The sequence below is a fragment of the Artemia franciscana genome, chromosome 2, assembly GCF_032884065.1.
Source record: "Artemia franciscana chromosome 2, ASM3288406v1, whole genome shotgun sequence".
NCBI classification, from domain to species: Eukaryota; Metazoa; Arthropoda; class Branchiopoda; order Anostraca; family Artemiidae; genus Artemia; species Artemia franciscana.
The window spans coordinates 767,766-793,010 of record NC_088864.1 but is presented as its reverse complement, the minus strand read 5'-3'; the positions used below and the strand labels follow the sequence as shown (position 1 = coordinate 793,010).

Here is a 25,245-nt window from a genome sequence, read left to right as displayed (position 1 = left end):
GTAAAGTAATTCTGTCCAGAGAAACATTGTCTACACTAATTACGAACCTTTAGGAACATTTTAATATAAAAATTCTATCAAAGAAAAGGAGAAAAGTTTAGAAACTCACCTATGCAGTCTTGATTATCAACATAAGGAATTTTAGAGACTCCAAGACCTTCTTTTTCATAGAGATGTTGTTCTTCTCGAAGAAGTCTTTCATTAAAGAATTGCTGCAGCTTTTCGTTACAATAGTTGATACAGAACTGCTCAAAGCTATTCACAGTAAAGTATTCTAAAAAAAAGATAATTTCAGTGCTGAAGAATTCAAAAATTAGGGAGAATAGCCTAGAAAGTCTAAAAAGACCTGTTTTTTCTAAATATCTGTATGATGTAACATTTTTCAGCTTTTTGCTTCATGACCCATCCTCCTTAGCTCCATAGTGTTGCTGATGTTTTGTACAAAATACAACTTGCATTTTACTTAAAATTTGCGTCCTGAAAACTGTACACATTTTCTAAATCTGCTGTTGTAACTCAGGACGCACAATATAAAACTTCTTCGTCAAAGTCATTTCTATTGTTAAAAGCTAGTTTATTACATCTAATTTGGCCGAGTGGATTGGTGCACTGGATTCAGGATCCTTTGTGTGAGAGGGCGAGGGTTCGAATCCTAGTGTACCTGGCCGAGGTACCCATTTAGACCCAACTCTAAATGGGTACCTGGAGACATCTGGGGTGGGTAAACAGGAATGGTGTGCGAAAGCACAGGATGGTAGGCCCCCAGCCCCTATTGCACTTCCTGGCTGAAGGACAGAGAAAAGGAGATCAACACTACCGGTAGGGACTGTAAATTCTAATGCCATATTCTTTACCCTTTTTCACCTTTTATTTGGTCTCAAGCAAATAAAAAATTCCATTTTTTAAAATTTATATTTCCATCATGCCGATCCAGAAATAGTTGTTATGTATGGAATTAATATCAGTATTGTTCTAATTCCATCTTGAAATGTAGATAAAGAAAAACTTCCAAGTGCAAACAGAAGCTCGTTAACAGTAGTCCAAAAACTCAAAATGTATTCTTTAATTGTTGCTGTCCTATAACATACAGGGACGGATCTAGAGCAAATTCTTGGCAGAGGGGGGGGATGGGACAAGGGCACCAATAATTAAAATCTTAGAGGGGGACTATGTGACAAGGGCGCAAATAATTGACCAGATTGGCAAATTTATTTTTAAAAATGAGTGAAAAACAGAAGAAAAAACAAGGAATGAGGGCACTGGAAAAACCTTGGGTGGGCTCGGAGTTCTCCCGGCCCCCTGGATCCGTCAGTGATGAAACATAAATATGCAACATACCGCCTTTTAATAACACAATCAAAATAAATATAATAAATAATATATAAATAAATATAATAAATATAATAAATAAATATAATAAATATAATAAATATAATAAATAAATATAATAAATATAATAAATATAATAAATAAATATAATAAATATAATAAATATACTTCCTGGGCACAGGTGCAAAACCCTTCGCTTTTTTCAAGATTTTGTAATTTCAGTTTTGAGCCTGGGACCTTGAGAAGATTATATGTATTAAACACAATCCTAAAATATAGTGATAAACCTAATTAAATTAAAGCCCTAATTATATTAAAGATAGCCCAAGAAAGCACAAGAAAGACAATTCTGATTTTGCAAGCATGCATTTAAAAATTAGAATGAGTAGAAACACGATTAAAAAAGAATAGGCCTGCTTAAATCGTTAACCACTAGATAACAATTAATTTTTATTAAACGTCAAACTTAAATCCCACGACGCTCTTTTTAAAAATAAAACTTGATTGGGTCCAGACTTAATTTCTAAGCCCATTCTTTGTACTCGAGTATACATACAAACATGACGAATACCTTTGCTTGTGAAGGTAGTCAAACAGTTCGTGGTAACGAACTGTAGTAAGGAGCGATCCGGCTCAATAGTAACCAAAACTCTAAAAAATTGAATTTTGATATCAATAGCTACATCAAAAGAATCGCATTTTAATGCTGATTTTAAATATATAAGTTTCATCAAGTTTAGTCTTAGCCATCAAAAGTTACGAGCCTGAGAAAATTTGCCTTATTTAGGAAAATAGGGGGAAACACCCCCTAAAAGTCATAGGATCTTAACGAAAATGACACCATCAGATTCAGCGTATCAGAAAACCCTACTGTAGAAGTTTCAAGCTCCTATCTACAAAAATGTGGAATTTTGCATTTTTTGCCAGAAGACAAATCACGGGTGCGTGTTTATTTGTTTGTTTTTTTTTTTTTTTTGTTTTTTTTTTCCCAGGGGTCATCGTATCGACCAAGTGGTCCTAGAATGTCGCAAGAGGGCTCATTCTAACTGAAATGAAAAGTTCTAGTGCCCTTTTTAAGTGACCAAAAAAATTGGAGGGCATCTAGGCCCCCTCCCACGCTCATTTTTTTCCCAAAGTCAACGGATCAAAATTTTGAGATAGCCATTTTGTTTAGCATAGTCGAAAATCATAATAACTATGTTTTTGGGGATGACTTACTCCCCCACAGTCCCTGGGGGAGGGGTTGCAAGTTACAAACTTCAACCAGTGTTTACATATAATAATGGTTATTGGGAAGTGTACAGACGTTTTCAGGGGGATTTTTTTGGTTTTGGGGGTAGGGTTGAGGGAGGGGCTATGTGGGAGGATCTTTCCTTGGAGAAATATGCCATGGGGGAAAAAATTCAATGAAAAGGGCGCAGGACGAATCTGGTCACGTTAGAAAAAAACGTCAAATTAAGAGCTTAATATACAATGCTGGGTGTTCGGAGCCTCTCTATTATGGAGTATAATTTGAAAATAACACAACTATACGAGCGATAAAACATATATACCACAACCATAACTCAACTAACGAAAGAACTGCTAAGAGATAACACAACTATAAAGCGAAAACAGGTGAAAACTAACGGGAAAATAAACGAACTAAGAGGTGGAAGGGGCCCAGAGAAAAAATATAATCCTTTTTCAATTTTGAGCCTAACTTCCGCAAAGGAGTAATAATGTCAGAAGCCCCGAAATACCCAATTATTTTCTTTTCAAACAGTTCGTGGTAAGGAACTGTAGTAGGGGCGACCCGGCTCAATAGTAAACGAAACTCTAAAAAACCGAATTTTGATGCTAAAAGATACATCAAAAGAATCGAATTTTTACGCTGATTCTAAATATATAAGTTTCAATTACTTTAGTCTTTGTCATCAAAAGTTACGAGCCTGAGAAAATTTGCCCTATTTTGGAAAAAAGGGGGAAACATCCCCTAAAAGTCATAGAATCTTAACGAAAATCACACTATCGCATTCGGTATATCAGAGAACTCTATAGCAAAAATTTCAAGCTCCTATCTAAAAAATGTGGAATTTTGTATTTTTTGCCAGAAGACAAATCACTGGTGCGTGTTTATTTGTTTGTTTGTTTATTTTTCCCAGGGGTCATCTTATCGACCAAGTGGTCCTAGAATGTCGCGAGAGGGCTCATTCTAACGGAAATGAACAGCTCTAGTGCCCTTTTTAAGTGAACAAAAAATTGGAGGGCAAATAGGCCCCCTCCCATGCTCATTTTTTTCCAAAAGTCAACAGATTAAAATTTTAAGATAGCCATTTTGTTCAGCATAGTCGAAAACCATAATAACTATGTCTTTGGGAATGACTTACTCCCCCACAATCCATGAGGGAGGGGCTGCAAGTTACAAACTTTGACCAGTGTTTACATATAGTAATGGTTATTGGGAAGTGTACAGACGTTTTCATGGGGATTTTTTGGTTTGGGGGATGGGGTTGATGGGAGAGGGCTTTGTGGGAGGATCTTTCCTTTGAGGAATATGTCATGGGGGAAGAAAAATTCAATGAAAAGGGCGCAGGATTTTCTAGCATTACTATAAAAAAAAAACAATGAAAAAATAAACATGAAAACGTTTTTTCAAATGAAAGTAAGGAATAGCATTGAAATTTAAAACGAACAGAGATTATTACGCATATGAGGGGTTCTAAAAATACTTTAGCATAAAGAGCGAGGTATTTAGGAGGAGATAAATACCTCGCTCTTTATGCTAAAATATTTTTAGTGATTTCAACTATTTATTCTACGGCCTTTTTGATTCAGGGGTCATTCTTAAAGAATTGGGACAAAACTTACGATTTAGTGTAAAGAGCGAGGTATTAACGAGGGTACAAACCCCCTCGTACACATAATAAAAATATAAGAATATAAAAGTTTGTTACGTAAGTTAATTCTTAAGTTACGTATATTTTTTACTAATAAAATCGTTCGTTGAATATTAAAAGTTCTAGTAGCCTTTTTAAGTAACCGAAAAATTGGAGGGCAGCTAGGCCTCCTTCCCCACCCCTTATTTCTCAAAATCGTCTGATCAAAAGTAAGAGAAAGCCATTTAGCCAAAAAAAAATTAATATACTAATTTCATTTCAATAATTTATGTGCGGAGAGCCAGAATCAAACATGCATTAATTCAAAAACGTTCAGAAATTAAATTTAAAAAAACTAGTTTTTTTTAACTGAAAGTAACGAGCGACATTAAAACTTAAAACGAACAGAAATTACTCCGTATATGAAATGGGTTGTCCCCTCCGCAGTCCCACGCTCTTTACGCTAAAGTTTTTAATTGTTTTAAAAAGTAGAATTGTGGCAAAGAGTCAAACTTTAGCGTAAAGAGCGTGGGACTGCGGAGGGGACAACCCATTTCATATACGGAGTAATTTCTGTTCGTTTTAAGTTTTAATGTCGCTCCTTACTTTCAGTTAAAAAAACTAGTTTTTTTTAATTTAATAATAAAAAGAAACAGGAATGTATACAAGTATATTAATTCACTTTTCTCGGCTTTTTCAATCATGAACTTAATTGATGTATAAAATGAACGTCTCATATACCCTTTCCAAATTTTAATATTATATGTATGTTATGCTTTTGTATAATCTGTTCTGTCCTGAAAACGTAAACATTACCTGATGAGAATACTTATGCTTCAGGTACAGAAGTTACGGGGTTAAGACTTGTGAAGTACTGGCAAGCGTTCTAATCTTAGCAAATTAGTTGTTTCATCATAGTACTCAGCATTAAACAGATATCAATATAAATATATATAGAAATAAATGATTAAACTAGTGAATAGAGGTTCGGTGCCTTTACGTTCCTTTTTTCAGAAAAATAAACAGAAAAAATTGCCCTTCTTTAACAAAGTATTTATTTCCTTTCGTTGGGAAATAATAATTTTTGTCATTTTCTTTCACCTTTTTTTCTAAAAATATCCTTTTCACGTTACAAGGGATATCCAAGTATATTCTACTGACTTTAATTCTAACTTAAGATTTAATTTATCTACCACGCATTGTTTTCTCTACGCATTTGAAAAAAAACGCTGGGTGGTGGGTGCTTTACTACACTTAAAACACGAAAGCAAAATTCGCAACTGAAAGCAAGGTCAATCAATTTTTAGTCGTTTTTGATAAGAATTTTTGAAAGTTAGGATGGGTTAAGAAAACAAAAACACCTTTTTACGGTTTAATTATAACAGCTTAGGTTGAATTTTGTTTATATAGATCAAGTGATAATTTAGAGCCTGAAAAACAATTGTGGTAAAAAGGTTCAATACGGGTTCAAAATCTATGGAGTACCTTTTTTCTCTGGCTGTTGCCACTACTAAAAATTTTTATGTGGCAGCTCAAATAATATTAAATTTTCTAGGAAAAAAAACAATATTTAGTACTAAAATAATAGTTCATGAAAGTAAGTGATTTTCCATAAACATGATTTCAAGGCAAGTAATTTATGATTAAAAATGATTATAGCCTAAATTACAAAAGATACCTAAAACATTCTCGGTATATAAGAGATAAAATTCTATCTTTAAGAAAAAGAAATGTAAAAGATATACAAATAGCATAAAAAACAAGAGCTAAGAGCTCATATGGCACTTGTGACGAGGCCGGAATAGCCAAGAGCCAAGAGCTCATATGGTATGAGCTCTAGCAAAATTCTAAGAATCAACAGATTGATTTAAAAGGAAAATCAGAGGCTTAATACCGATCTGAATTTAAAATAAGAGCTCTGAGTCACGAGGTCCTTCTAAATATCAAAATTCACTAAGACCCGATCACCCACTCGTAAGTTATAATTACCTCATTTTTTCTAATTCTTTCTCTTCCTTCATCCCCCCAGATGGTCGAATAGGGGAAAACAACTTTATCAAGTCAATTTGGACAGCCCCACCCCCTAACTCCTCCAAAGAGAGCGGATCCAGTACGGTTATATCAATCACGTATCTACGACATTTGCTTATTCTACCCACCCCGAAGTTTCATCCCGATTTTTCCACTCTTAAGCAATTTCCGAGATTTCCGGTTTTCTCCTCCAACTCCTCCCAATGTCAACAGATCTGGTCGGGATTTGAAAAAAGAGCTCTGAGACATGAGTTCCTTCTTAATATCAAATTTCATTAAGATCCGGTCACCCGTTCTTAAGTTAAAAATACCTCAATTTTTCTAATTTTTCCAAATAACACCCCCCCAGCTCCCCCAAAGAGAAATAATCCGTCCCAATCATGTCAATCACGTATCTATAACTTGAGCTTATTCTTTCCATCAAGTTTCCTTCCGATCTCACCACTCTAAGCGTTTTCCCCCTATGTTTCCCCCTCCAGCCCCCTATGTCCCCGGATCCGATTCGAATTGAAAACGGAGCATCTGAGACATAAGATCCTTCTATATATCAAGTTTCATTAAGATCCGATCACCCGTTCATAAGTTAAAAATACCTCATTTTTTCTATTTTTTCTTAATTATCCCCCCCCCCAACTCCACCAAAGAGCGGATCTGGTCCGGTTATGTCAATCAAGTTTCTTGCACTTGTTTTTTTTCCTTCCCACCAAGTTTCATCCTGATCTCTCCGCTTTAAGTGTTTTCCAAGATCTCCGGTCCCCCCAACTCTCCCTCCCAATGACGCTGGATCCGGTCGAAATTTAAAACAAGAGATCTGAGTTACGGGGTCCTTCTAAATATGAAATCTGATTAAGATTCGATCACTCCTTTGCAAGCTAAAAATACCTCATTTTTTCAAATTTTTCAGACTTAAACCTCCCCCCCCCCGACTCTCCCAAATAGAGCGGATCTGTTCCGGTTATGTCAATAACGTATTTAGGACTTCTGCTTATTTTCCCCACCAAGTTTCATCCCGGTCGCTCCACTCTAAGTGTTTTCCAAGGTTTTAGGTTCCCCCCTCCAACTCCCCCCATTGTCACCGGATCTGGTCGGGACCTAAAACAAGAGCTCTGAGACACGATATCCTTCCGAAAATCAAATTTCATTAAGATCTCATCGCCCGTTCGTAAGTTAAAAATACTTCATTTTTTCTATTTTTTTCCGAATTAACCGGACCTCCACCCCCCCACCCCAGATAGTCAAATCAGGAAAACGACTATTTATAATTAAATCTGGTCTGGTCCGTGATACGCCATTTATATATTTATTAATTTATATCACTAATTTATTCGTTATAAATAAATATAATGATAAGTAAATATTAAGTATTAACTAAGTAATAATTTATTATATAAAATAATAATATTAAATAACAATTTATAAACATAGAATATTATTTATAAGCTATATATTAATTTATAACATTTATTATCTTTATAATATTTAATTGTGTATCGATATCTGTAATCTACGATGCCACATAAATGGAAGATTTCTCAAATTATAAATAAGATTGTTAGAATAATCCATTGTAGTTTTATTTAGGCAATTTTTGCGATTTTCTTATTTTGATTCGTGATTCTTTTTTTAAACAATTAACTTCAAGAAACTATTTGAAACCATAATTAAACATGGGTTAGCTCGTAACAGTGCAGTAGGGGCCTAATAGGCAGCGCTAACACAATGCCAAGACCCATTATGCCTTCTTTTTGCTAAAACTATGAACATACGGTTATTACTGGAAATTATTTGCACAATAACTGAGTCGTACCAAACCTGACAATGTAAATTTTTTTGCTACAAATAAACCTTTTGAACCTACATTTGGTCTGGAACTTTTTTTTGGGGAAAAAAATTGAAACAAAAAAAGTCCCCAATATCGAGTGTCTTGTCTTTTTAGCTGAAAAAAATCTGAGCCTACATTTACTGTAGAATATAGTTTGCAAAATATTTGAAACTTTTCAAGTCACTAATTCACTAATATCAAGTCTTTTTTTGCAAAAAATCCCAAGTCTTTTTTACAATCAAGGCTAAAAATTCTGAACCTTGGTTTAGTGAAAAATCTTTCTTGTAAAATAACTGAAGCTTGCCAAACCCCGAAACAACAGTCTTTTTTTGCCAGAGAACACATGATTCTGAACCTATTTTTAATAATTTTTTTTTAAATAATTGAGACTCACCAAACCCTGCAATATCAAGAACACCAATATAGTAGCTGGATGACTGGAATGGAATGGACTTGTTGATACGATTTACTATGTAGTCAAATAGCCTGGAGTATATAGCCTTTGCCAATGCATCACGAGCATTACTCGCTTCATAAACTTTCAGTGGTACCCTAAAAATAATTCTTAAATAAAAAACAAATTCAGAAAATCAGTGAATTCTTTTCCGGGGAAAAAGCTCAACATCGAATAAAGGGATATTGTAAAGCAAATATTCTTCAGCTTCTCGAAGGCATTCTTCAGGCCATTATCAAAGAGGGAGTAGCCCTATCCTTTATAAATGTATGCAGTAAAACGAAATGATTTTTTTAAACAATAAATACTTCAAAATTTTGAATAGCACCAACTGTAAAAGTTAAATAATTGGAGTTTATACAGAAAAATCAATAGTTTTTTTTTAGAATTCTTTTTATAACAGAAATATAAATTTTTCAAAAGTGAACCAAACCAGACAATAACCTGTAACTATATTTTATCAGGGTGGACTATAAACTAAATCTAAACATAATATTTGTATAATTTACCAAAATCCTTTGACTGTTGACCTACCTGAACTCTATAAGGTACAAAACTATGTTTGAGCGTTGTGGGCAATACTTTAAATCTATAAGTCGAATTAGGAAAATTTAGCCAAAATGTTCAAAAGCTGACGTGATAGACCTCTATAACGCGTAAAAGTATGTTTTGGTGGGATGGGCTATAATTTATATTCACAAGTCGAATTTACAGACTTTGAGCCCAAGTTTCCAAATTTGACCTGGCCAAATCCTGTAATAATTAAAACTATGTTTTAGCAAGGTGACTTATTATCTAAATTTACAAGTCGAATTAGCAGAATTTGGCCGGACTTTCCATTAATGTAGACTAAAACTTATGGCTCTCAAAACCAGAAATGGATCCTTTGAGGTTCTCATATAAATCATCTTGATAACTGAAGCTATAAATTTCACTTACATAATAACTGTTCCTTTTACTCCTCCCTTAGTTGCTTGCATAACTCTCGAAACAAGAGCGTGCTTTAGGTCATCAGGATCCAGGCCAAGTAGTGCACTCACAAGCTTTACAGTAGGTTCGGAGCTAGCAGCCACTTGACTACCACCTAAAAGAATGAATTTATCCATGTTAATGCACTTGCACTAAATTTCTTTTTGGGTAGGGAGACAATATCTCAGGAGAAGGGGCCTAAACAAAAAACATAATAGTCCAATTGTATGGGAAAAATAAGATAAGTCGTATAGATTAATATATTTCTGGGGAGTGGAGGGGGGCAAAGACATCCCTCCACTTCGTCTTAGTATGAGTTTCGAATAGGACTTAAGAGTTCACACCAAAACACACATTTTACTTGCTGGTTGTGAAAAAAGAATATCAGCAAAATCAGAATATCGCCTGAAAATCAGAACACATATATCACGAGTTTATTTTATAAGAAGTTTATTTTATAAAAAAAAAACGAAAAATAGCCCAATCGTATGGAAAAAATATATGATAAGTTCTATAAATTAATAAATATCTGGGGAGTGGGGGGGTAAAAGACATCCCCCCGCTTTGTTTTAGAATGAGTTTCGAATTTTCGGGACTTCGCGTCCAAGTACTTCACTGACTCTTAACTTCGTATATTCATAATATCATCAAAACTAAAGTTAGTACCAAATCGATGACGAAACGGCAGTGATAGTCAAATTCAAAAAGTGCTTATATTGATAAATTTTCAAAGAAAGCAAAAATAGTCATTCTTACATAACCTCAATATACTAACAAACACTACTATCACTCTCAAATAAAATTGTGAATATACCAAAATATTGTATTGCTGCAATATATTATCATGAATTTAAAAAGAGCTCAAGTTAATTATTCATTTCCTTCTCATATTTAACATGATCATAAAAATGCTTAAGCAATGTCTAGTGTTGCAATAACAGCCCTTTTCACAATTTTGCAAACAAAATTTTTTGGCCTGTGCAGCAACAATTTTTTTTTAGTTTTATTTTGTAAAATTATTCTTCAGCTTGAAACCAAGCTTATAGAAAGTTTAAGCTTAATGGAAAAGCTCAGTTTAAGCCTAAAGAAAGGAGAACCACTAATATCTGGATGTTGAACATTTTTTTTTTTTCAGCCAAGCAGCAGCCATACTTCAAAATTGTCTACTTAATTGTCTTAATTAATTGTATTAATTAATTGTCTTAATTAATTGTCTTAATTAACACTACTTAATGGTCTCAGAAACGTTCCAAAAATATTGCTATCTATGTTCTTACCAAAATTATATCAACATATTTTTATTTTTCATGTGCAACCAGTCTTTATCTAAAACATATTTTAAGCCTTATTTGCAAGCACCAAAAACAAGAAGAACAATAGGGAATTTCTCAAGGCAGTGGGAAACTAATTAGATTGAATATTTCGGCCCTATGTCCAAGGGCCGTCCTCAGCAATACGAAAAAAAAAAAACACAAATTTTGTTTTATTGATTTTTTTCTATTGTAAGTTTTTTCTTCTTATATATTTTTGCATTGTTGAGGACGGTCCTTGGACAAAGGTCCAAAATATTCATGCTAATTAGTTTCCCACTGTCTTGAGAAATTCCCTACTGTTCTTTTTGTTTTTGGTGTTTGTGATGGAAAGTCAGTGTGGTCTTCGCAGCTATTTAAGCCTTATTTGCCTTTTAAAATGTTGTCTCGTAGCTGCTAAGAAATTTTCTTATAAAGTGACTTCGTACCTCGAGAGTCATCTGGTCTTTCTTCAAAGATGATATTCCCTAGATGCAACACAGCAGCAACAGCCGAGTAAATAGCAAATCTGTCTTCTTCCTTTATTCCTAGATGATGGAGAGCCTAAATAAAAAGAAAGATGGTTATTTTGTATCTTTGCATTGAGAATAAAAGAGTAAAGAAGTTGAAGAGAATCTCAACAATATAAATTTATAAGCAAACTATTTTGATGCGCATTTATTATTGATTAATTATGGTACTTACTAATTCATTACTAATTAGACTTAACAATCCTGAAGTAGCTGTAGAATCCTAAGCTTTTGTTCAGCAGACTTAAGAATTTACATTTATACACGTCGACTCGCATGAACCCTCTGAAGCTACAATTAGTTGAAGTAAAGTTTTAAGCAAGCTATTCCATCCTAAATGATGGAAAGCCTAAAAAAAGAAAGAAAAATTGCATTTTTGTATCTTTGCATTGAGAAAAAAAGAGTACACGACTCAAAGAAGCTGAAGAGAATCTCAACAATATAAATTTATAAGCAAACTATTTTGATGCACATTTATTATTTATTAATGATGGTACTTGCTAATTCATTATTAATTAGATTTAACAATTCGGAAGTAGCTGTAGAATCCCAATTCAGCAGACTTAAGAATTTAAATTTATACACGTAGATTCACATGAACCCTCTCAAGCTACAATTTAGTTGATCTATCAAGCTATTCAATCCTAAATGATGAAAAACCTAAAAAAAGAAAGGAAAATTGCAATTTGTATCTTTGCATTGAGAAAAAAAGAGTACACGACTCAAAGAAGCTGAAGAGAATCTCAACAATGTAAATTTATAAGCAAACTATTTTGATGCACATTTATTATTTATTAATGATGGTACTTCCTAATTCATTATTAATTAGATTTAACAATTCGGAAGTAGCTGTAGAATCCCAATTCAGCAGACTTAAGAATTTAAATTTATACACGTAGATTCACATGAACCCTCTCAAGCTACAATTTAGTTGAACTAAAGTTTTAATCAAGCTATTCAATCCTAAATGATGGAAAACCTAAAAAAAGAAAGAAAAATTGCATTTTTGTATCTTTGCATTGAGAAAAAGAGTACACGACTCAAAGAAGCTGAAGAGAATCTCAACAATGTAAATTTATAAGCAAACTATTTTGATGCACATTTATTATTTATTAATGATGGTACTTCCTAATTCATTATTAATTAGATTTAACAATTCGGAAGTAGCTGTAAATCCCAATTCAGCAGACTTAAGAATTTAAATTTATACACGTAGATTCACATGAACCCTCTCAAGCTACAATTTAGTTGAACTAAAGTTTTAATCAAGCTATTCAATCGTAAATGATGGAAAACCTTAAAAAAGAAAGAAAAATTGCATTTTTGTATCTTTGCATTGAGAAAAAAAGAGTACACGACTCAAAGAATCTCAACAATGTAAATTTATTAGCAAACTATTTTGATGCACATTCATTATTTATTAATGATGGTACTTCCTAATTCATTATTAATTAGATTTAACAATTCAGAAGTAGCTGTAGAATCCCAATTCAGCAGACTTAAGAATTTAAATTTATACACGTAGATTCACATGAACCCTCTCAAGCTACAATTTAGTTGAACTAAAGTTTTAAGCAAGCTATTCAATCCTAAATGATGGAAAACCTAAAAAAAGAAAGAAAAATTGCATTTTTGTATCTTTGCATTGAGAAAAAAAGAGTACACGACTCAAAGAAGCTGAAGAGAATCTCAACAATGTAAATTTATTAGCAAACTATTTTGATGCACATTTATTATTTATTAATGATGGTACTTCCTAATTCATTATTAATTAGATTTAACAATTCGGAAGTAGCTATAAAATCCCAAGCTTTTGTTCAGCAGACTTAAGAATTTAAATCTGTACACGTAGATTCACATGAACCCTCTCAAGCTACAATTTAGTTAACCTAAAGTTATAAACAAGATATTCTTGTAAAAAGTTGCAACTTATCAATGATGATACGCCTATTACTTACTAATTCATTATTAATTAGATTTAACAATTCTGAAGTAGCTCATCCCAGATATGAATATCTTCACATATACATTATCTCCATCATGAAAATTGGTCCTGGCTTTGCTTATAAAAAGATATCTTTCCTTTAAGTATTTTTTTTAACTACAACTATCTTATTGTATTTGTTTACCTTGTCAGTTGTTGCAAAATCCCTGCCATCTTCAAGAAGAGGATCTTTTAAGGGTCCTTTTTGACGATGGGCACGGCTCTTTCTGTCTGCAGGAACATTGGTGTCTGTTGCTGAAGAGGCAAAGTAACGAGTGCATCCGTTCTTTAAGTACTGAAAAAGAAAATAATATAATATCCTTCTCATATCCTTCTTAAATAATATCCTTATACTGGAGGATACGGGGTGGGGGGACGGTTGAGAAAAAATTGCCCTCCAACCACTTTTGACTCTCAAAAACGGATATAAAACTTTCAATTTCCAATGGAATGAGCCCCTTGTAAAGTCTCTACGACCACCCTTTCAATGCAAAGTGGTGGCCTGAAAAAAAAAAGAAGAAACAATACATTTCAGGTTCCACACAGTGTTTAAGAGGCGAGAAGAATTAATCTGTTGGTCAATATCCCCTTAAGGTTGCAATTGTAGCTGCTATAAGATAACATCTAAGTATAGATCATACCACAGCCTTCTAAATACTGAATTGATTAAAAAGCACTTAATCTTTTTCAAACCGACTGTTCAGTAGCCAAATTGATTAAGTTCTTAAAGCGAACAGAACAGAGAATTTTGAAGGAAGACCCATTGCTTTTCAAATATACTTGATCATGGAGAAATTCTCAAGTCCATTTTAGGTTGAGTCAAATTGGCTTCTAAAATATTGTTGTTTCGATGGCCAAAACTTTTTTAGCTTTTTTTCTCATCATAAATTTCTGAAAATATGCTTGAAGTGTAAAAAATATATTAATGCAACTCAATCAACAAAAATGCTTGCACAACTTGAGTATTTCCTATAGCCTACAGTATTCAAGAAAATGTTATACAATTGTTAGACTTGCGCCTACTTAAAAAGGCCAGATGCTTAAAATGGCCAGACCAAGTTGATTAAGCTGGTAAAGCACAGAATACAGAATTTTAAAAGAAGACCCATTGCCTTTCTTATGTGCTTGACCATGGAGAAATTCTCAAGTCCATTTTAGCACAGGTTGAGTCAAATTGGTTTCTAAAAATTTTATTTTTCGACGAAAAAAGTTTTTAGCTTTTTTTTCTCATCATAAATTTCTGAAAATATGAATGAAGTGTATAAAAAAATACTAAGACAATATACAGTATTCAAGAAAATGTTATACAATTTTGAACTTGCACCTAATAAAAGGCCAGACACAAAATAGTAATTTGGTAACTCCTTCAACTATAATTGACAAGCTTTAATTGAAAGCCCCCAAATCAGCTAGTATTAAAGAAAATATTTTTTTTAATACAACTTCATTTTGAAAATTAAATAAAACTTCACTTAAATACAACTTCATTTAAAAATACAGAAAATGAATCAACGGCACTGCCTTAAAGGTGTCAGCGTGATTCAAATGGAGCTCATGTTTGATATGTTTGATATGTTGACATGTTGACATGACATCATGTTGACATGTTTGATATGTTTCAAATGGAGCTCATGTATTCCATATTTGATATGTCTAGTCTAGAAACTCCCAAATCCAAGAGAAAATGAGGTTATTTTTGTATATCAAGTCTCTGACTATAAGAATGGTTTTACTGCCGTTTTTAATTTACATTAAATAGAGTTTTGCTCCGGTTAATTGAAATCAACATTAAAATTAAAACTAAAAGCTATGTAAGAAAACAACTTATTCGAGTTATAGTTCACCAATACATGAAAAAAAAATATAAACTAGATAAAATTTTTAGTTAAGACACTGAGATATGAAAAAAAAATTAATAAAAAAAGTACTAACTTTATCACTACTTCTATAAAAAAAAAATTGTTTAAAATTTAACTGTTTTAATAAAAATGTGATACGTTACTTAATTTTCACTTAATTTAATTAGAAAACGGAAGACAGTGGTGTCTAGGAAATTACTTGCAGTTTTCCACAAACGAGATTTTGCTAGAAATCTTTTGCACGTAAATAAATATAACTAAAAAATAATGTAAATATAAATGTATAAAACTAATAAAATAAATATATGAGCTGACATTTTAATTACTATACTATAATTTACCAATTAAAATTAATGATAATAAATTACATGCTATGCCTCTGACGCATCCCTCTATCATATTGGTAATTATACGCATGCTTGAAACTACACCTACCTCAACAAGGGCTGCTTTGGTTTGTCATTATGAAATTATTATTTTAGATGCCAATCATAATTAATAATAATTAACCATAAGTTACTGCCTTCTAATACATTCCCTATTTTTTATGGTTATTAGAGGCGTGCTTAGAGCGGCATCTATATCAATAAGTGCTACCGTGGTGTTTCACTGTAAAAAAAGCTATCATAGGCTGCGCTCCAGACGTCAATTAACAATAATGACAATAGACTGCAACTTACTGCAACTTAATGGCTAAAATCTTCAAACTTAACCCCTTATGTACTCAGAATAGGTAAGACGTGTTAATATTTTAATTCTGTTGGCCCTCATAGTGCTTAATAAGGACTAGTAAAGATTTTGCTCAAAATCTTTAGGATGTAAGTAAACGTAACTAAAAAATAATGTAAATATAAATGTATAAAATTAAGAAAATAAATATCTGACCTGACATTTTAATTACTATACTGGATAACAAGTTGCTCCTAAAGAAAACTATCGTTAATTATTTTCGTTTCAATGCGCCAAATTACAGAACTAACTATTCAGAACTAACTATTCCATATTTAGCCCTATGAGGGCAAACAGAACTAAAATATTAACACTTCTTACTTATTCTGAGTACATAAGGGGTTAAGTTTGTAAGTTTTAGCCATTTTATAATTAACGCAGTAAGTTCCAATCTATTGTCATTATTCTCAAATGGCTTCTGGAGCGCAGCCTATAATGTTTTTTTTTTTTTTACAGTGAAACACCATAGCAGCTCTTGTTGACGTAGATGCTACTCTAAGCACGCCTCTAATGCTACCACTTCTACTACTATCACTAACAACTCACCACAGCCCCAAACCACCTGAGGCCATCACAGCTACACACGCTTCTCCTCCATCTCAATCTATTTAAAGCTCCCCCCTTTACACCCTCCCAGGAAGTCCCCATTTCCTTTGAATTTTTCTTTATGAAAATCTCCCACTCCAGACGAGGACCACGTGCTTTCCGTTTAGCCCTAGACGGTTGGCGAAAAAGGACAATCTTCGGCAATCTGTCATCCTTCATCCGCAAAACTTTCCCTAGCCATCTGAACCTTTCTTTCGTTATAGCCCTAGAAAGCAGAATTTATGATGAGAAATAGGGAGAAAGAGGGAATATATTAGAAGGCAGTAACTTTTGGTTAACTATTATTAATTATGATTGGCTTCTGAAATAATAATTTCATAATGACATACCAAAGCAGCCCTTATTGAGGTGGGTGTAGTTTCAAGCATATTTATAATCGCCAGTATGATAGAGGGATACGTCAGAAGCAACAGCAAGTCATTTATTATCATTTATTGTAATTGGTAAATAGCGACGAAGACCACACTGCCTTTCCATCACAAACACCAAAAATAAATTGTGATGAAACATTTTATCACAATTTATTTATCAGTCCTGGTTGAACTTCGCTGATGTAAGGATGCTGGGACTGTTTTGAAATTTTTTTTATTTTAGTTTTATTGAGTTTATCCTATTGTTAGTTATTGCTTCTTATATATTTTTTTTGTATTGCCGAGGACGGTCCTTTGACATGGGGCCAAAATATTTATTCTAATTTGTTTCCCACTGTCCTGAGAAATTCCCTATTGTTCTTCTTGTTTTCAGTGTTTGGAGTTATAATTGGCTTCACAAATGACTTTTTTATAATGAGATATCAAAGCGTCCCTTGTCGAGGTATATGCCATTTTAAGCATGCATTCATTGTGATAAGAAGAAGATAAGAAATTTACGCCGTTTCCCAAAAACCTAGTAGGAATTTTTTTTTTAAGCCTTAGAAAAAGGAAATGTGAAAGTCAGTTTTATTGCTATGGACTGAAATAAAATTACGAATAAATCTGTGCTTAATTTGACGAATATGATTAGTATCAACATAAGAGCCAAGGTCAAGAGTTCGCAGATGAGCTAAGCCTGTTAAAACAAATACATGATCTTTTAAATCTCTTATTCAATTTCCCGTTAGATGGATCCAGCTACAGTCAGGCCGCTAATCTTCCAATTTCATCATTTCAGATTTAGCTGAATTTTGAAGGTAAAATTTTACCTTTACTACGTGCTTATTTAGTTATTTATGGATACTTCAGTATATCCTTATTTTAACAGGCTACAACATTCACAATTCACATTTTAGCTAAAAAAAAAAGTCACAAAGTTTATTTTTCTTAACTGAAAGGGCCATTCATGAGGCGAAATTCGCGTTAAATCTCTCAGGTCATATTTGACAACCAGTTTAATAAGAAAGATAACTTTTTATTTTTTATACAAATATGCTATCAAAGTGGCGAGACTCTGTAAGCTTAGCCAGAGTCGACCCAGCTCTAAATGGGTACCTGGAGAAATCTGGGGAAGGTAAACAGGAAGGGTGTGCGAAAGCACAGGATGGCTTGCCCCCAACCCCCCATTGCACTTCCTGGCTGAAGGGCCAAGAAACGGAGATCAGCAACGCCGGTACGGACTCGTAAAGTCTAATGCCGTATCCTTTACCTTTTTTTTTTTTTTTTTTTTATGCTATCAAAACATTTGATGCTATTAATAGAAATATTACTCTGCGTGTACATTATTACCCTGTGCACATATCACCTCGGTTTTATCACAACGTATAATACAGATATTACCACAAATTATCTATAAACGAATTATGGCCCTAGTATATTACCCAAATGTACCCTAGCACTAAGAATGGTCAGTTTACCTAAAGCTTATTCGGATTTCCTAATCTCAGCTTATCTAGGATTAATTGAGTCTAGGGCCATTAGTACCATTAATAAACAATTTTATCAAAGAAACTGTTCCCATAGTTTTGTTATCTAATACACATACTACCTGGTCAGTGCTACCACTAATATTACTAGTACTACATGACTGCACTGCTACTACACTGTATGACCAAGTTGCCTGAGGCTATCACAGCTACACACGCTCCTCCTCCATCCCAATCTACTGAAAGCTTTCCCCTTCACCCCCTCCCAAGAAGTTTCCAGTTTTTCTTTAAATCCTCCCTTACCGCACCTATCCCCCTTTTTTGGAAAAGGCGACCTGCTTTTTGTTTGGCCCTAGATGGATGGCCAAAAAGTTCGATTTTTGACAATCCATCATACTGCACCTCCAAAACGTGTCCTAGCTATCTCAACCATTTTCTCATTATAGCCCTAGAAGGTGGGATAGAACCCATTTTTTTTGCACAGCTTGTCGTTTGACGCACGGTCAGCCGAATGGGCACCCAAAACTCTCCGTAGATAATTCCTCTGGAAAACATCTGACAAATTTTTCACAATCTTTTTTACCGCATTTACAGCTTTTTTACCAAATCTTACCGCAACTGTTAATACACATCACTCCCCTGTTGTTTTACATGTATATTACATAATGCTAAACTAAATACCTGTAGCTAATCCACGGTTACTAATCTCAGCTAATTCAGAATTGAGTTAGAGTTTCTTGTCTTTTACCCTATTTCTACACATCTTACCGGGTATCATTGCACTACATTCATAATGGTCTTGACATTTTCCCTGCAAAATTATTACCACGCGAATTACCCGCTTTACGACCCCATCTATATTCTGGTATACTACCCCCTTATTACCCAAAATTAACTAGAATTAGTCTGGATTTCCTAATCTCAGCTAGAAAATCACTAACCACGAATAACTAAATACCATTAGCACCATCTAGATAAATTATTACCGCAAGTATTATTTATTTAACAAAACATTATTACCCTGTTACATTACCTACATAGTACCTAGTACTATACCTAGCTAAATTACCTGGAACTCGTCTAAATTTCCAATCTTAGCTAGGAAATCACTAACCACAAATCACTAGAAATCACGAATTGCAACATTGATAAGTTATTACTGCACGTATTATGTATTTTATGACACTAATATTACCAAGGTATGTTACCCACGTATTACCTAATACCAAACCTAGCCTACCTGGAACTCGTCAGGATTTCCTAATTTCAGCTTATTTCTGATGGAATCAGGAGCTCCTGCACACAGCTGATAGAAAATGTGGTAATTCCGTTCTTCTGGACTTTGCAAACAGATCCTTGATTTTTCCAATAGGTAATGTGATATATGTCCACCCACAACAGCACACTTGTCGCTAAAATGTATTTCAATAAACTTGCCAAACCGGGAGGAGTTGTTATTACGTGTTGTTTTAGCGTTGCCAAAAGCTTCAAGGACAGGATTAGCTAAAAAAGATTTTAGTCTCGATTTAGATACGTTATGACAGCCTAAAACCCTTTAAAGTAACGTGATCTTGAAACTCAAGGAATTGTTATTTCACGTTGATTTGGCGTTGCCAACAGCTTCAAGGACAGGATTAGCTAAAAATGATTTTAGTCTCGATTTAGATACGTTATGAGAGCCTAAAACCCTTTAAAGTAACGTGATCTTGAAACTCAAGGAATTGTTATTTCACGTTGATTTGGCGTTGCCAACAGCTTCAAGGACAGGATTAGCTAAAAAAGATTTTTGTCTCGATTTAGAAACGTTATGACAGCCTAAAACCCTTTAAAGTAACGTGATCTTGAAACTCAAGGAATTGTTATTTCACGTTGATTTGGCGTTGCCAACAGCTTCAAGGACAGGATTAGCTAAAAAAGATTTTAGTCTCGATTTAGATACGTTATGACAGCCTAAAACCCTTTAAAGTAACGTGATCTTGAAACTAAAGGAATTGTTATTTCACGTTGATTTGGCGTTGCCAACAGCTTCAAGGACAGGATTAGCTAAAAAAGATTTTAGTCTCGATTTAGATACGTTATGACAGCCTAAAACCCTTTAAAGTAACGTGATCTTGAAACTCAAGGAATTGTTATTTCACGTTGATTCTGCGTTGCCAACAGCTTCAAGGACAGGATTAGCTAAAAAAGATTTTAGTCTCGATTTAGATACGTTATGACAGCCTAAAACCCTTTAAAGTAACGTGATCTTGAAACTCAAGGAATTGTTATTTCACGTTGATTTGGCGTTGCCAACAGCTTCAAGGACAGGATTAGCTAAAAAAGATTTTAGTCTCGATTTAGAAACGTTATGACAGCCTAAAACCCTTTAAAGTAACGTGATCTTGAAACTCAAGGAATTGTTATTTCACGTTGATTTGGCGTTGCCAACAGCTTCAAGGACAGGATTAGCTAAAAAAGATTTTAGTCTCGATTTAGATACGTTATGACAGCCTAAAACCCTTTAAAGTAACGTGATCTTGAAACTAAAGGAATTGTTATTTCACGTTGATTTGGCGTTGCCAACAGCTTCAAGGACAGGATTAGCTAAAAAAGATTTTAGTCTCGATTTAGATACGTTATGACAGCCTAAAACCCTTTAAAGTAACGTGATCTTGAAACTCAAGGAATTGTTATTTCACGTTGATTTGGCGTTGCCAACAGCTTCAAGGACAGGATTAGCCTTAAACTCTGCAAAATAACATACTCTTCTAACTCAAGGGATTGTTATTCTTTTTTTAGAGAGAGAGAATATATCATTTATATATATCTATAATCAATATACAAAAGAACCAAATCAGCCGCTTTAGAAAGTTAAAGACTTGTTCGCAATGGCTGATAATCATTCAATGACAAACATATCAACTTCATTAACAAAAAAAGACAAAAAGGGTGGGAAAGAAAAAAGGAAAATAAAGAAGAAAAGAGAGAGAAAGAGAGAGAAAAATCCTAAAAACAAGACAATAATCCAAAACAATATTCCACGCTGCTTTAGCGTTGCCAAAAACTTCAAGGACAGGATAAGCTAAAAAAAATATTATAGTCTCGAATTAGATACGCTAAGACAGCCTTAAACCCTTTAAAATAACGTCAAGGAATTGTTATTCCATGTTGCTTTAACATTGTCAAAAGGAAAAATTAAATACTTTAAACAAGTTTTTTTCAAGTGAAAGTAAGGAGCAACATTAAAACTTAAGACGAACAGAAATTATTACGTATAACGTATATGAAGGGGTAAACCCTCGTCAACACCTCGCTCTTTACGGTAGAGTTCGAATTTTGTCCCAATTCTTTAAGAATGACCCCTGAATCCCAAAGGCCGTTTAATTAGAATAAATGGCTTTTTTGACAGTACTAAAAACCACTTAAGTGTGAAGAGCACGTTATTGACGACGGAGAGAACCCCCCTTATGTACGTAATAATCTGTGTTCCTCATAAAAAATTCAGTTGAAAAGTCTGGGGGATTAAGTTGTCCTCAAAGACATAGATATTAGATTTTTCGACTATGCTGAAAAATGGATATCTCCAATTCTGATCCGGTGACTTTGGGAAACAAATGAGCGTAGGAGGGGGTCTAGTTGCCCTTCAATTTTCGGATCTCTTACAAAGGGCACTCGAAATTTTAATTTCCATTCGAATGAGGGCTTTCTCGACATTCTAGGACCATTGGGTCGATACGATCACCCATGGAAAAAAAAAAAAATAAACACACATCTGTGATCTTTGTTCTGACAAAATTCCACATTTTTGCAAATACGAGCTTGAAACCTCTAAATTAGAGTTCTCTAATATGCTGAATCTGATGGAGTGGTTTTCATTAAGATTATATGCCTTTTAGGGGTTCCGCTTTCTTCGAAAATAAAGCAATTTTTTTTAGGCTCGTAACTTTTTATGAGTAAAACTAAACTTGATGAAACTTATATATTTGAAATAAGCATACAAATCTGATTTTTTTTATGTATCTATTGGTATCAAAATTGCGTTTTTTAGAGTTTCGGTTACTATTGAGCAGGGTCGCTCTTTTCTTACAGTTTGTTACCACGAACTGTTTAAAATGATATGAAACTAGGGAAAATAGAATTAATCTTTTTTCTTAGCTTTACAAAGAATTCCTAAGCCCTTTAAAATTGGCTGTTTTCAAACTCGAGGGAGTGTTATTCCGTGTTGTTTTAGAATAGCAAAAAGCTTCAAGACTGAATTAGTTTTTAAAAAAGCACTTGGATTATCTACGTTAAAGAAACCGTAATTCGTTTAAAATAACATGATTTCAAAATAAAGAATTGTAATTCCCCTCCCCCCAAAAAAACATTGCTTTAATAATGTCCATAATATCTTAACTGATTTAACTAGTTATGATCTACTAATGTAGATCAGTAGATCCATAAAATTAATTTCGCCGATCCAGCGCCCAACATTTTCTTACTAATTTAAGTAGTTCTACAGACTGCTGTTAATGAATACTAAGAAAGTAATATTAATTTACGTCAGCTAAAAGGAATTCAAGAATGAAGAAATCAAAAATATTCCGAATATTAATGGAGGAAAACATAAAATTGGCATCGATTCAATTCACATAGCCACAGAAACGTATATTATAGCCGTAAATTCTTTCAAGTGATCACTGGGTATGGAATTTAACGCATAATCACTCAAGATGAATTGAGATAGTCACCAAAACAGAGCTTCTGTTACCTGTTACATAGTCGCAAACGCACACCATATAGCCATATAGGATATGGCCGTATACCATACGGCTATATGGTATATATGGTAGCTATATGGTATGGTAGCTATATGGTAGCATATACCATATAGCCGTAAAATACTGTTTTTTTTCTTCATCTTTTTAAGATATTGATTGGACATACTCGGTCTTAACGTAGCCTACATATTAGAATATAACAACCTTGACCAGGGGCTCATTGGATTTGTGATCAGAAGTTCTAGTGCCCGTTTTAACATTTAGAGTGATCGGAGGATGGTCTTAACGTAGCCTACATATTAGAATACAATAACCTTGACCTGGTAAATTCTGCAACTTTTGTCTCAAAATCTTGTGATTATACTTTGCCTAATACTGATGTAATACTTAATTTAAAAATATTGTTTTAAAATGCTGTGATTATACTTTGCCTAATACTCGTATAATGCTTAATTGAAAAATACGTTGTTTCAAACATTCGACTTATTCTACCTTTATTTGAAATGAAAGTTTTCTTCTGCTTATGATATTAGTATTATTACCGGGCAGGTGCGTACATACTTGTTTTTAGGGGTACAAGTTAAAAAAACACAAAAGCAGGTGAGCTTACAAAACCTACAGGAAATCATTGACAAATTGTAGGATCCATAGAGAAGGGATACAAGGGCCATTACCCTCTTCCCCACTCCCCTTCCTTACGTCCCTAATCCTTACCTTCGAGAATTCTTTGCTCAATTGGTCCAGCACCTGTGCCCCACGACTCACACAGATATCTTAATATGTATTTTGTGGATTCAGTTTTTCCTGCTCCTGATTCTCCTGATACTATGATTGACTGAGATTGCTTCAATACTTTCATGTCCCTGAATGCTTTGTCCGCTGAAATGAAAAGAACATAGAAGTTAAAAGCAATATGTGTAATCAAGCCAAGTCCTCAATAGGAGGAGAATCTTACCTATTTTCCTGGGACGAGTGGGCTCAAATCGAGAAATTCTAAGGCCAATCTTTTACTATTTCTTGAAGGGGGAGGGTCCTTCAGATAGTTCTCGCTCAGCCCCCTTTCTGTGTGCATGTTTACAAAAATCAGAGTTTTTTAGATTTTTGTATGGTTCTCTTTAATTAAAACAGTTTTTACTTATTTTAGTCTTTGCTGAAGACAAGTGTTGAATATACAGCCGAAATATTCGCAAAGCTTTCATTCAAGTCATTGCCTTCGCAAAAAGTCTCAATTAAAACTTAAGTTCTTGTTTTTGTATGAGGGAAAGGCAGTGTACACTTCATTGTTTGCAACTCTATTGCCAGCTTTTGTCCTTAATGCCTACTGTTGAGTTCCCACTTCTTCTTATATGGTCCCCCCAAAGTACCGTTTTCACAGCTTATTGTCACTATTTCCCCGTGAAACTTAACTTACCCACCTTAACCTTTTTTTTAATTAACACCTGGTGGGATCGAAAAACATTATTGGTATTTGTCTGTTAAACAGAACATCCTCAAGAATTATGGTGTCTAAGAAATAACAAAACTGGTTCGATCCGATTATGATTTGCTTATTTTGAACGAGAAAACTATGTGATTACATTTTAATTGAATATTTAATATTTAGAGGTGGTTAGGGGTTAAGCTAAGTTAGGTTAGGTGTTTAAAATAATATATTCTGCACGCCATAATTCTATGCCATAGTTTCCATAATTTTGTTTCTAAAGTATTATATTATCATCATCTTTTGAATGTTTCATTAACTTGACTTCTTGAGGATGTTCTGTTCAGCAGATAAGTTCCGTCTAGCTTATCGTCGCTCAAGCGAATAGCTAAGACCATTCTTAGAAAATTCTGCTGGAAAGAACCTAGAATATATTTCTCAATATAGATCATATATCTCAATATAGATAGAATATATTTCTTTTTACATGAAAGTAACGAAAAATGGGCGTTTTCCAAAGATATACTGATCGGACAAATTTCTCTTAGAAAAGTTCCCATCCCTCACGGGAATTCTCCTCCATAGAAAACTGATAACAATATAATAAATGTGTAGGTTGATAGCGCTTAAACGTGCGTACAGAATTTCTAAATGTGTGAAAAATATTTATGTTCGAATTCATTTTATCCTACTTGGACAGTTCGTACAACATGGGGATACAGAGATAAATGTCCCAAATTGTCAAAAAGCCAAGATTTCGGAAATAAAACTGGCATCTATCATTATTTT

At 33.8% G+C, this 25,245-nt stretch overlaps 1 protein-coding gene across 1 annotated transcript in view; it reads right to left on the bottom strand.

Annotated features, from left to right (window-relative positions):
• The window catches only part of LOC136035612 (myosin heavy chain 95F-like), a gene marked incomplete in the record, with an annotated part of 147,072 nt that overhangs the window by 50,454 nt on the left and 71,373 nt on the right, over positions 1 to 25,245 (bottom strand). The window contains 7 exon segments of the mRNA XM_065717501.1: positions 110 to 274; positions 8,435 to 8,592; positions 9,434 to 9,578; positions 11,202 to 11,316; positions 13,412 to 13,561; positions 19,538 to 19,800; positions 23,751 to 23,915. Coding sequence (XP_065573573.1) covers positions 110 to 274; positions 8,435 to 8,592; positions 9,434 to 9,578; positions 11,202 to 11,316; positions 13,412 to 13,561; positions 19,538 to 19,800; positions 23,751 to 23,915 — 1,161 coding nt within the window.